The sequence below is a fragment of the Callorhinus ursinus genome, unplaced genomic scaffold (genome assembly GCF_003265705.2).
Source record: "Callorhinus ursinus isolate GAN/ISIS: 27379988/994484 unplaced genomic scaffold, GSC_fseal_2.0 scaffold15, whole genome shotgun sequence".
Taxonomy (NCBI): Eukaryota; Metazoa; Chordata; class Mammalia; order Carnivora; family Otariidae; genus Callorhinus; species Callorhinus ursinus.
In genome coordinates, this window is record NW_027397077.1 from 2,277,535 (window position 1) to 2,290,124 (window position 12,590).

A 12,590-nucleotide genomic window follows, 5' to 3' on the forward strand; every position below is an offset into this window, starting at 1 on the left:
CCCGATGCGGGACTCGATCCCAGGACCCTGGGATCATGACCTGAGCCAAAGGCAGATGCTTAACCATCTGAACCACTCAGGCGCCCCCGGCTTGTGTTTTATATCTCTCTCTGTCTCAAATAAATAAATTAAATCTCCAAAAAAAAAACCACAACAACAACAACATGGGATGCCTGGGTAGCTCAGTCGGTTAAGCGTCTGCTTTCAGCTCAGCTTATGATCCCAGGGTGCTGGGATAGAGCCCTGTGCTCAGCGGGGAGCCTGCTTCTCCCTCTGCCTGCCGTTCCCCTGCTTGCTCTCTCTCTCTCTGACAAATAAATAAATAAAATCCTTTAAAAAAAAAAGAAAACAACAGCAACCATGAAACAAGGTACATTTGGAGAGAATAATCCAGCTTCTAGTTCTGTCCTCATCACCCTTTTCCCCACTTCCCCTCAGGGTAAGTATTTCTATTAGTTTTTAATTTAGTTTTCCATTTTATTTATTATTATTAGTTTTTATTTTAAAACTTATATTGGTATAACAGCATACCACTGTAAGTTTTATTACGTAGTTTTCTATGAAATAATGTAACTCTATGATAAAATACCACATAGTTATAGTATTACATATTATGACAAATATCCATGTCGTAAATAACACTTTACATAAAATGTAGCATTATAATCATCTTGTTTCATTATGATCATGTAACAACATATAACGTGTAATATTGTTAAAATATTATTTTATCCTTTTTTTTTTAACTAGAAGGACACATATTAACATCTTCTCTTTCTTAGATAAAATGTAAACTACCTGCCCTCTTCTACACTTTTAGAAGCTCTGCAGATGGTGGGGTATCAGCCTTCTCTGTGACCCAGGTTGTTAGAATTTTTCCTGGGAGGCCCTAGGCTTTGGTCCCTGGTAGCTCTTCCCTAAGGGATAGCCAGGCTCACAGTTGTCCTCTCACCCTCAGTGAAGCTTTCTTCCTACCTTGATTTCTCAGTTTGAGGGTGTCTCTCAGGCAGGCACCTGCCGCCCCATGCACAGGAGATGGAGATGGCCTCCAAACGTATCACCCAGGAGACCTTTGATGCAGCCATTCGTGAAAACATTGAAGAGTTCGAGATGGGGTCAGAGGAGGCAGTAAAAGAGGCCGTGGAACAGTTTGAATCACAAGGTAGGGCACAGTGGCTCTGTCCCAGCACTGGTCTGGCTCTTTCCCCAGAAGTCACTTCCAGTCCACAGCTCTTAATGTGTGAGAATGATTTCCTGCCATGGCTCTGTCTTGCCTGGCGTGGTAGCCCTGGGCCCCGTCGCCCTGTCTGCGCTCTTCCCTGAGCAGCCTGGCCACCTTCTCCCACTTTGTTCTTGTCCTCCCTCTACTCACCTTGACCCCCCACCCAGACATCTGCAGGGCTGAATCCTTCAAGGTGGGCCTCATTTTAATTGCCACTTCCTTGAAGAGGTTTTTCCCGACTACCTCCCAAGAAACAGGGCCACCTGCCTCCCTGCCTCACCTGCGCTCCAGCTTGAGTTCATGGAGGCAGAAGGGGGTGTTGGTCACCAGCCTATGGAAACAGCTGGCATATTCAAAATAGGCTATGGGGGACAGTGGTTAAGAGGGGACTATTTATTTACAGTGGTGTGGGCAGCGTTAGGAGACCTCCCCAGCCCCACAACAGGCCATGGCTGGGGGTGGGGAGTCATCTGGCAGAGGCAGAGGCAGGGAGCTGGGAATAAATACCCCACCCTCCCATTTCTTCTAATCTGAAGTCCTCTTCCCCATTGGTCAAGCCTGGTCAGACTCAAGAGGGCAAGGGACCTCAGGGGGCCCAGCCTCAGAGGTCAGAGGCTGGTGTCCCCAGCACAGAGTGGGATATAGGATATAGATACTGGGCAGGGACTGGAGGAGTACCCAGATGTGTCTTTGGCAGTGGAGGCTTCCCTAGGGGTGCCAGGGAGGGTGGGGGTGCAGCCAGGTGGTATGTGCAGCCAGGGTGGTATTCTACCTACCCCACCAGGTAGATGTGTCTCTCGCCATGGTGATGACCTGCAGCCTCACTACTGCTCTGCTCCCAGTGGTTGGACAGGGCCAAGGGGCAAAGACCACCCCTCCATATCCTACATCCCTTGTATGAATGTGGCTGCTGGGCCCTGGTAGGGAGGGGTTGGGGTGGGGAGCTGGGCAGACCCCCCAAAGGCCTCCAGAGTGGGGTGGTCCCAGAAGAAGGGACGTGAGGTATGTTCTGGAAGGCCTGTGGGGATGATGGCTGTCACTTGTTTCCCCCCTCCCCACCCGCTGCAGGGGTTGATCTGAGCAACATTATAAAGCTGGCACCGAAGGCCTCTGCAGATGGATCCCAGGAGCCTACACATGACATCCTACAGGTAGGAAGGGGTAGCCCATGTGGGCATGGCTGACCTTACACATGTGGCTCCACGCACATCACCGTTTAACAGTCTGTTAGGGGCACCTTTCCACTGGTTCCCAGATGACAGATGCAGGTTCTGAAGGGCAGGCACCCAGCATGTACATGGGAGCCTGAGCTTGCAGCCAGGGCTCCCTGAGTCCATATCTGAGAGCCCTTTTGGGATGGACAGTGCTCAGGTTGTCCCCAGTGTTGGCAGCCTTGGGGCAGAGGGCAGGCACCATGGAGCCTCCTAACCACTAAGTTTTCTCAGAGATGGACAGGAATTACAGAAAGAGAGTGGAATCACAATAGGGCTGTCACCTGTTGAGCACTGACTGTTCACCAGCACATTATATAGCCTGCCCCTTTAGCACTAAAACTGGCCTGTGAGGTAGGTGGTGTCATCTCTTACTTACTGATGGGGAAACAGAGGCCCAGAGCCTACCCTCACTCTCCAGCACACAAACAAGGAAGGTAAAGCTCACAGAGGTTAAATGCTATCCTTAAGGTCCCCCATCAAAGAGTGATAAGCTGTTGGTAAAAAGGCAAAAGGCTGTGGTGTTTATTGAGAACTGACTGTGGAGTCAGTTCTGGGCAAGGTGCTTTCTTTGTGCTATCTCAGTTATTCTCCCAAAGACCCCTGCAAGGTGGGGATTATTATTCCCATTTTACAGATAGGTAATCCAAAGAGAAAAAAATGATCTACCTGACAGCAAGAGAGAGTAAAGTGATAAAAGAGGAAGTTGGAGAATACAGCCCTGGGTATGAACCCAGCTCTGCCTAAGCCAAGGTATTTACTTCTCTCTGCTCTCAGGGCCCTCACCATCTCCTGCCTCACAGAGGTTTTGAGAAAATTATCTCGTTGTTTTAACTTATTTGCTAATAAGAAATGAGTTTGTTGTGTTGGCAGTTTTTTTAATTGGGTTGTTCATCTTGTTTTTATTGATTTATAGATGCTCTTTACATATGAAGGGTCTCAGTAACAATAGTCTTTAGTAATCACTGAGTACTTCTCAAGTGCTGGTGCTAAATTCTTTTTTTTTCTTTTTTAAGATTTTATCTATTTGACAGAGACACAGCAAGAGAGGGAACACAAGCAGGCGGAGTGGGAGAGGGAGAAGCAGGCTTCCAGCAGAGCAGGGAGCCCAATGCGGGGGGGGACCATGACCTGAGCCGAAGGCAGACGCTCAACGACTGAGCCACCTAGGCGCCCCAGCATTGTGCTAAATTCTTAAAACATGGGACACCTGGGTGGCTCAGTCGGTTAAGTGTCTGCCTTCAACTCAGGTCATGATCCCAGGATCCTGAGATCAAGTCCCGCATCAGGCTCCTTGCTCAGCGGGAAGCCTGCTTCTCCCTCTGCCTGCCACTCTCACTGCTTGTGCTTGCTCACTCTCTGTCTGAAAAATAAATAAAATTTTTTAAAAAATTAAAAAAGAAATAAAACATATTATCTCAATCTGTTGTTAGCCCATTTTGCTGATCAGGAATCTGAGGCTCCCTAAAGATAAATGACTCACTTGTGGTCACAACCAGTGAGGGGCATAGCTGGGACCCAGACCCAGGTCCTTCTCCCAGGGAAATCAGGCTGGGAACAGCTCTGCCGTCTTCTACCAGCAGTCCAGAAAACTCCTTTTGTTTACAACCTTCGCTTTTTTATTCTTCTTAATTTGACTGTTAAATTTTATGTTTCATTACTGAAGAAGAACGTGAATGTGTTCTTGGCATAAAAGATTCAAGCAATACTCACGTGTTTATAGCAAAATCTGAAAGTCCTTGTCTCGTCTCTCCCATCAAACCCCTTCTTTCCATTCCCGTGTGGGAGGCACCACACACATTGGGTTTCACATCCTCCCAGCCTTACTCTCACCTTGCAGTTGAACCAGCCCCTTCTCATGCCATGGTGGCATTGACCTCTGCTGCCGTGGCTCCGACGTGTGAACAGTGCTTATCTGTAGGAGAAAGATTCAACTCTGTGATGCCTTTTGAAATGAGTCTACCAGAGTCAGGAAATTTGTTGCACATAGACTTGTAGGGAAAGAAAACCAAAACAAGAAGTCTTGGAACTCTCTAAGGAGAAGATGAGCTAGACTGGTTTTATGTGCGAGGAGTTTCAGAATCCAAGCCGTCAGTCACAGAGAGAGTGACCCCCGGGTTGGTGGACAAAGCCCCCGTCACCATGCCGAGTTGTCGCAGGTGGAACACAGCTGACTCTGCCACCTTCACTTTAGCAACTGTCCTCTCCTCAGCCACCCCTGGGGTCTGGGGTCTCGGGCAGCACCTAGGGACTAAGACCACCATCTTAGCCAGCCAGCGCAGAGACTCGCCTTCCTGATGCCATCCAGGACAAGAGGAGATTCCCCACAAACTGGATGGAGACGAGTGTGCAGATTGTGGCCATTATCTTCTCCTCTCTTACCTAACTAAACCCATAGTGTTGTAACTCCAGCACTGTGCGTCTTAACAGCACTTGGGCCACTTGGGCCAGCTTTTCATGTTTCTTGCCAGGTTCCTGCTCAAATGCTACGCCCTCTGTTTTTGGTTTATGGTCAAAATATAACACAAATTCACCATCTTAACCATTTCTAAGTGGATGGTTCAGTGACACGAAGTACATTCACATTGTTGCACAACCATCCCCACCATCCATTTCCAGGACTTTCTCATCTTCCCAAACTGAAACTCTGTCCCCATTAAACACTTAACTTCCTATTCCCCTCCCCTAATCTCTGTCACCCACAGTTCTTCTTCCTGCCTCTGTGAATGTGACTCCTCTAGGGACTCCTATAAGTGGAATCACAGAGTATTTGTCCTTTTGTGGCTGGCTTCTTTCACTCAGCATAATGTCCTCAGGCTTCATCCATGTTGGAGCTTGGGTCAGAATTGTGGTCCTTGTTGTGGCTGAATAATATTCCATCGCGTGGATGGACCACATTCTGTTTATCCATTCGCCCATGAATGGAAAGTTGGGTTGCTTCCAGCTTTTGTCTACTAGAATTAATGCTGCTATGAACATGGGTATACAGACATCTCTTTAAGACTGCTTTCAGTTCTTCTGGGTAGATGCTTGGAAGTGGTATTGCTGGATCATGTGGTAATTCCATGTTGTTTACTTTTTCGAGCATTTCCCTAATGATTAGCAATGTGGACCATCTTTTTGTCTGCCTAGTGGCCACCAGTGTATTTTCTTTGGTAAATGTCCGTTCAAGGCACATCCTCTGCTTTTAGCCTATTAATATTCTGTGTCATTGCAACATATACTCAGTTAAGTCCAGCTCAGGGACGGTGAGCCAACAGGCATCCTTGCCATTCAGGGCAGTGTGGCTAAACCACAGCCCTCTGGCTTGGGTTGATGGCATCTGTAGAGCTGCCCTCCTGGGGCCCGGGACCAGTGATTTTGTAAGCCCCAGGAGGCTTGGGTTCATCTTGGGCCCATTGCTGAAGGCAGGTCTGGAGCATGGATTTGAACGGCAGCTAGACTTGGATGCTCTTTTCAGATTGTTTCCTCTCGTTATTACTGTTCTTCCCCCCAAGGACTTTGAATTGAATTTGGGTAAATCAACAGTGTGTGAGGTGTGGTTTCGTTTGGCAGATAAATATTTGTGGAATGAATGAGAGAGACAAACAGGAGACATCTGGTATTGGCCGGTCTGGCAAAGGTAACTTTTACCTTCCTTGGAGAGGTGGCCGCTGGAGGATATGTTGATTAGTTATAGTTGCATGGTAAGCACCCAAAACAATGGCCATTTTCTTGTTCCTTATGGTTCGGCTGGGTGGACTGAGCTGAGCCAGATGGTTCCACGCGTCTGGCCTGGAGCATCTTGCCATGGCTGCTAGGGCTGGAGCGTTGACTGTGTCTGCCCTCACGTGTGTTGCTCCGTGGAGGGACCCTGAGAGATCTGGGTCTCTCCATCTCTATGTGGCCTCTGAAGCTCGAAGCTCCTAAAAGCCCAAGTGTGGAAGCTACAATGGCTGGACTGCATTTCCACCACAGGCCTAGATCCCAGGAGAGGGAATGTCACAGGGGGGCAGCACTGTCACTGTGGATCCTCTTTGGGCTGAGCTGACACTGAAGTTTCTCCCGTGTCCTCTAGGCCCTGGATGACCTGCAGGAGTCCGTGGCCCACTCTCGCCCCCAGGAGGTGTCCGCGCACCTTGCCCGCTTTTTTGAGCAGTGCAAGCAGCACAAGGCTTGCCGCTTCCTGGCAGCCCAGAAGGGGGCCTACCCCATCCTTCTCACTGCCTGGAGGCTTGCTATAGCAAGTGACCAGGGCCTCCTGCTCCAGGCCCTCAACGCCCTGTCAGCCCTGACCGATGGCCAGCCCGATCTCCTAGACACCCAGGGCCTGCAGCTGCTGGTGGTCACCCTGGCCCAGAATGCTGACGCGGCTGATCTGACCTGTTCTGGGATCCGCTGTGTGTGCCATGCCAGCCTGAAGCACGAGCAGAATCGGCAGAGCCTGGTGAAGGCTGGTGTGCTGCCCCTGCTGACCGGTGCCATCACCCGGCATGGTCGCTGTGCCGACGTGGTCCGGGAGGCCTGCTGGGCCCTCCGAGTCATGACCTTCGACGATGATATCCGTGTGCCCTTTGGCCATGCCCACGACCATGCCAAGATGATTGTGCAGGAGAATGGAGGCTTGAAGGTGCTCATTGAGGCCACCAAAGGTAGGAGCAGGTGTGAGAATGAGAGTTGGGTATTAGGACTGCTTCAGGCATGGCTGGCTCCAGGCTCCACTTGCCTCTTTTGGCTTACTACCACCCACATGGCAGCCCTAGTGGAACGGTGTCCTTACTTCTGGCTGCTCTAGGAGAGTTCCAAGCCAGGGCTCATTGGCTGAGACCAGATCTTGTGCCCATCTCTGGAGCCATTTGAGGAAGGGGCTTTGCTCTGTGCACCCACACAGACTGAGAGTGCACGGAAAGGAGAGCTCCCCAAAGGGACAAGCGTGTTTCCCAAAGATGGGGGAGTGTGGCTGGTCCCCAGTGGAGGTTTACACTTTGGTTCATACTTAGCCTCAAATTGTTATGCACGTACATGTTCCTGACTGGGATGACCAAGGTAAGCCAGCCATAGGAGATCACAGCGCTGATGTTCAGACCCGAAATTCCCTGCCCCCTGTCCACTGTACCCACCAGAAAAGGCCTGACTCTGGTCTGGTGCACAGCAGGTGCTAGAAGAATGAGTTCTTCCCAGCCTGCCTGTGGCTCTGGCTCTGTATAGCTAGGCTTGGTTGTGTGACTCTGGCCCTGTCTTCCGGAGAGGCAGGCCTGCCTCTGGAGGGGGTGAAAACAGGCCCAGCCATCTTCGAAGTTGAGCTGCTTCTCTGAGGGGGAGTTTACATCTTTCTCGTTTGTTGACGGAGCTCCTATCAGTCAGTGTTCTACCAGAGAAGCAGAACCAGTGGGATGTGTGTGTGTGTGTGTGTGTTTCAAGGAATTGGCTCATGTGGCCAAGGGGCTGGTGAGTCTGAAATCCATGGAGCAGGCTTGGGCAGGAGCCAACACCACAGTCCTCAGGTGAGCTTCTTCCTCTTCAGGAAGACCTCACTTTCCCTCTTAAGGCCTTCAGCTGACCGGATGAGGCCCACACTCAGACCATCAAGGGTCATCTTGAAGTCAGCTGTTCATAGATGTCACCACATCTAGAGAATACCTCCCCCCAGATTAGTGCTCATGGCATTGCTGGGGGCTGTACTCTGACCAGGGGGACATACCAGCTGACTGTCACAGAGCTCTGGGTAAAATAGGGTTGTCCCCCCCCCCCCCCCCACCCTTCCACCCCCTACGACCCCCACATGTGAGCCTCAGTGTAGGCCTCTCCTCTGAGGGGCCTCTGAGCTTCATCTTCTGCATCTGTGTTCAATTTTGCCCAGATCAACTCTATCCATATGTCCCTCTACAGTTTCTGGGTTTCCCGTTGCACTTAGAAAGGTCATTCCCACCCCAAGAACATAAAAATAGTCTTGGATGTTTTATTATAGCACTATTATGGTTTTCTTTTTTTAGTTGAGATCATCAGTTGGTCTGGAATTTATCTGGGACACCGCGTGGGGGAGGGCGAGTTCGCGTGTCTTCTCCTGCGGCCAGCAGGGAGCACTGCAGGCCCGGGCGGCCCTGGTGTTCAGTGGGGCTCTCCTGGTGCGTGTGGCCGCCCTGCCTGGCAGAAGGGCCCCGCTTCCCAGGTGGAACAGGATTTGTACCAGGACCGCTGGCTCCTGGTTCCGAGCTGGGACTGGTTCTCTCCCTGTCCTGCCCCCAGTGGTTCCTCTCCCTCTCCGCAGCATTCTCTGACAACCCCAGTGTCCTGAGTGAGCTCTGCAGCACCCTATCCCGCCTGGCCGTCCGCAATGAATTCTGCCAGGAGGTCGTTGACCTTGGGGGCCTCGGTGTCCTGGTGGCTCTACTGGCCAACTGCAGCGACCACCAGGTGGGTGTCCAGAGCTGTCTTAGGGTGTGAAGCGCCCCTCACTTGGATTTCAATTTGTCATTTCTCTCGATGCCACAGGAAGGTTCCAGATTTCCCAGTGAACTCTGCCCCCCTTGAGCCCCAGCCACCCAGACAAGCTTGAATCAGAACATACCCGCCCTGTCTGCTGACCCTGGAAGCAAAGTGCAGTTTTCACTTCTCATTGACCCCAGGGCAGGAAGTAAAGTTTTGGGGGAAAACAAATCCACCCACCCTCTCTTACTATCCTTTAACACCTTTGTATTTTCTACCAGCAGTGGGAGGAATACGAGTGGGTGTTGACGAGCTGGCCCAGCCCCCAGCTCAGGGGTGTGATGCTTGAGTGAGACAAATCCTTAGTGCCTCAGTTTCCCCATCCATAAAATGGGGCAGGGACCCCTATTCATTGTTCTTTCATTTAGCAGCCACTTAATCCCCTCTACATGCCTGGCCTAGCGCGGGAGTACCTCCCCGTCCTGTGGCAGCAATGGTTCTATTACCCCCAACCCCAGAAGCTGCGTTTGAACTGGCTTAAGCTCACGAGGGAATGCATTTGGTTTGTACTCCTGGACAGTTGGGGGTGGGTGGAGGCTTGGTTTCCCTCCCACCGCTTTCTCTTTCTCTTTCATAGCTCTGCCCCTCACTGGGGCGGTCGGCAGTCCCAGCAGCATCTGGTCAACTGTCCTCAGCTCAGGACCTGGGGACTCAGCTATGGCCAGAGGACCCCAGGCTTTGATTCCTGGCCTGAGTCGCATGCCCCCTCCGTGTGTGAGGGGTGGGTGTCAAGGTTGTCCAAATGCCTGGGCTGGGCACAGGTGTACTAATCCACAGGGTCCAACTCCCTGAGCCTCTCCTGCCGTCACAGGCTGCGCGCATGCCCCAGGGTGGCCCCACCTGTTGTTCAGACAGCGGAACAACAGACCCTCCCTCAAGACCCCACCCCCACCCCCACAAACCAGCAACCAAGCAGTTAGTGTCTGGCACAGCGCAGGAGGACGAGCTAGCCAGGGCTGACCCCCACCTTACCCTCCTGTAGGACCTTGTGAAGCAAGTGTTGAGTGCCCTGCGGGCCATCGCAGGCAACGATGATGTGAAGGACGCCATTGTCCGTGCTGGCGGGACAGAGTCCATCATAGCCGCCATGACCCAGCACCTGGCCAGCCCCCAGGTACCTACCCCAGGCAGGGGGCGCATGAAGTGGGGCACAGTGACTGGAGTCCCAAATCAGTATGTGGGTTCGCCTGGTGCTCTTCCCCATTTCCTCAAGCAGGGCTAGGGCTGGGGTGGGGCCTGCGAGAGGCCTCGGTGGAGACCGTCCCCCCTAAGCATGGTTGAGGTTTTTATCATTCCTATTAGTACTGATCTGGTTTATACACGGGCTGGCAGCGGTCTCTCCAGGGGAAACTGCAGGGCACTCACCTGGGGAATTCACGGTGGCGGCCACAGCAGGCCCTCCGGGTGATGGGCATCTCTGACTGTCTCCTCCATCCCTGTGACTCCCCCCACACAGGTCTGCGAGCAGAGCTGTGCGGCCCTGTGCGTCCTAGCACTGCGAAAGCCGGAGAACAGCCGGGTCATCATGGAGGGTGGCGGGGCCCTGGTTGCACTGCAGGCCATGAAGGCGCACCCGCGAGAGGGTGGAGTGCAGGTGGGCCTGGGGGCAAGAGGGCGGGGCAGGACCCAAGCCCTCCCTGTCGCTGTCCCTATCCCCATCCCAGCCCAGTTCTCTCGAAGTCTTTTTCCTTCCCAGCCCCCTAAGGTATCTACTTTCCATCCTTGAAAGTGCACCCAGTTCTGCCCACGGCTGTCTTCCTGTTCCTTTGCTCTTGCAGTGTTGATTTTTTCCTCTCCTAACAGTTCCTTCAGAAGCAGAGGAGGAGGAGGAGGAGATTGGAGGAGAGCAGGTGGAGATCTGCTGGGACTTTTGGAAGATTTCCTGCCATCCATGGGCTGCCTCCCCCACTCCTACCTCGCACACCCTCCCAGCACAGGGGCCTCCTTGTTGGTCCTCAGACACACCAGGCTCTGTCCCACTAGGGGTCTTTGCTGCTGATGGTGTCTCCTCTGGAACACTGTGCTCTTGGCTCACCCATCACCTTGCCCATTCCTCACCACCCTGGCTGGGCAGCCCCTCACACCTCACCTACTTCTCTTCTAGTCTCCCAATGGTGGGGTGCTTTGTGGCACCCACACACGGCAGATAAACAGGGCACAGGTGTTGATGAACGAGTGATGATGTAATTGACAGATGGGCCCTGTGCACAACCCTCTCTTCCCACTGTCTCTCTGCCCTCCTTTCCTGGGACCCCTGCCCAGGCTCTTGCCAGCCACAGGGGAATCTTGCTCTGAGACTGAGGGTCCCACACCTGAGTGATCGGCCGCACCTGCCAAGCACTTGACTGCCCTGAGCTTCAGTTTCCTCACCTAGGAGTTGGGGAAATTAGCCCTGCTTCCCAGGGCGACTGAGAGAGTAAAGTGGGGAGATGAATCTAGCCTGATGAGTCACAGCGTAAGCACCTACCTTATGTTGGTTGTGATCACCTTTACCCGTTACGTTATGATGGGGGCCCTGAGGTCAGAGTGGACCCCACCCACCAGTGCGCAGCCCCTCACCTTCAGTTCTCCCTCCCAGAAACAGGCCTGCATGCTGATCCGTAACCTGGTGGCCCGCAGCCAGGCCTTCTCACAGCCCATCCTGGACCTGGGGGCTGAAGCACTCATCTTGCGGGCCCGTGCCACCCACCGTGACTGCGAGGACGTGGCCAAGGCTGCCCTGCGGGACCTTGGCTGCCGTGTCGAGCTGCGAGAGCTGTGGACTGGCCAGAAGGGCAACCTGGCGCCGTGACCTCAGGCTCAGTCTGGGCCATGGCTCTGGGTGAGTTATGTGACTCAGGAACAGGGAGGAGGTCCGTGTCCTTCCACTCTAGTCCCTGGATTCCTCCCCGACTCAGTGAGGGGTGTTTTCTGATGGGTACCAGGTACAGGCTAGCGTGGGAAAGGAGCATTGGTGAAGTGTCTACACAGCAGAAAGCAGCCCCTGGGTCCTCCTCCCTTCGCCTTGTTCTCCAGGCCAGCTGACAGCATTGGCATTACCCATCCTGCCCTCCCACTACCACCCCATTCCCTTTCCTACCAGAGGGGCCTCCTTAGTATTGCTTGGGAGCAAAATGCTAACTGAAATGTGGGATCCACACTGGCCGGTCTCATAGGAGGATGGGTCCACCCTGCTTCGGCTCCTACAAGTCTGTTTTCTCCCCTGCTCATCTCTCACTTGTAATATGGGTTGTAGGTGCCTTGCTCTGCTGGACAGAGGGCAGGGACCAAGCTCTTCTGCCTCCAGGGGTCCCAGGCCAGCCAGTACTGCCCAGTAATAAAAGACTCTGTTAGCTGAACAATGGAGGGATCTCTTCCATAGCGCGGTGGAGTATGGGTGCTGCCTCCAAGTGGCCTCAGAGAATGGGAGAGGGGCAGACGTCTGGGGAGGCCATGGGGTCGCTGAGGAAAGCAAAGGGGTTTTGAGAACAGCCTGGGATATGTGATCTGCTGTCACTCCCAGACAGGCAGTCTGCTGGGGCTGTGGTTCACACCTGGGGCCTCAGCCCCAAGGCCACTGTTTCTGATTATGTGTCACTCAGCTCTGTGGCCTTGAGCTAGTGACGTAATCTCCCTGAGCCTTGATTTGATCCTCTGTGAAATGGGGAGAGGGGAAATAGAACCCACTCTGAGGGGTGTGCAAGCAGAGCTGG

The 12,590-nt window shown here is 52.9% G+C and overlaps 1 protein-coding gene across 3 annotated transcripts in view; it reads left to right on the plus strand.

Moving 5' to 3' along the window:
• Window positions 1–12,239, plus strand: part of ARMC6 (armadillo repeat containing 6) — a 16,930-nt gene extending 4,691 nt beyond the window's left edge. The window contains exons 2-8 of one of the 3 annotated variants that reach the window (XM_025884892.2): window positions 1,007–1,162; window positions 2,291–2,373; window positions 6,491–7,064; window positions 8,681–8,826; window positions 9,881–10,012; window positions 10,355–10,492; window positions 11,477–12,239. In XM_025884892.2, coding sequence (XP_025740677.1) covers window positions 1,036–1,162; window positions 2,291–2,373; window positions 6,491–7,064; window positions 8,681–8,826; window positions 9,881–10,012; window positions 10,355–10,492; window positions 11,477–11,689 — 1,413 coding nt within the window. In that variant the 5' untranslated portion in view covers window positions 1,007–1,035 and the 3' untranslated portion in view covers window positions 11,690–12,239. Of the gene's footprint in view, window positions 1–988; window positions 1,163–2,290; window positions 2,374–6,490; window positions 7,065–8,680; window positions 8,827–9,880; window positions 10,013–10,354; window positions 10,493–11,476 lie in introns of all 3 variants that reach the window. The other 2 variants (XM_073901027.1, XM_025884891.2) reach the window with 2 other exon arrangements.
• Window positions 12,240–12,590: the final 351 nt, after the last annotated feature.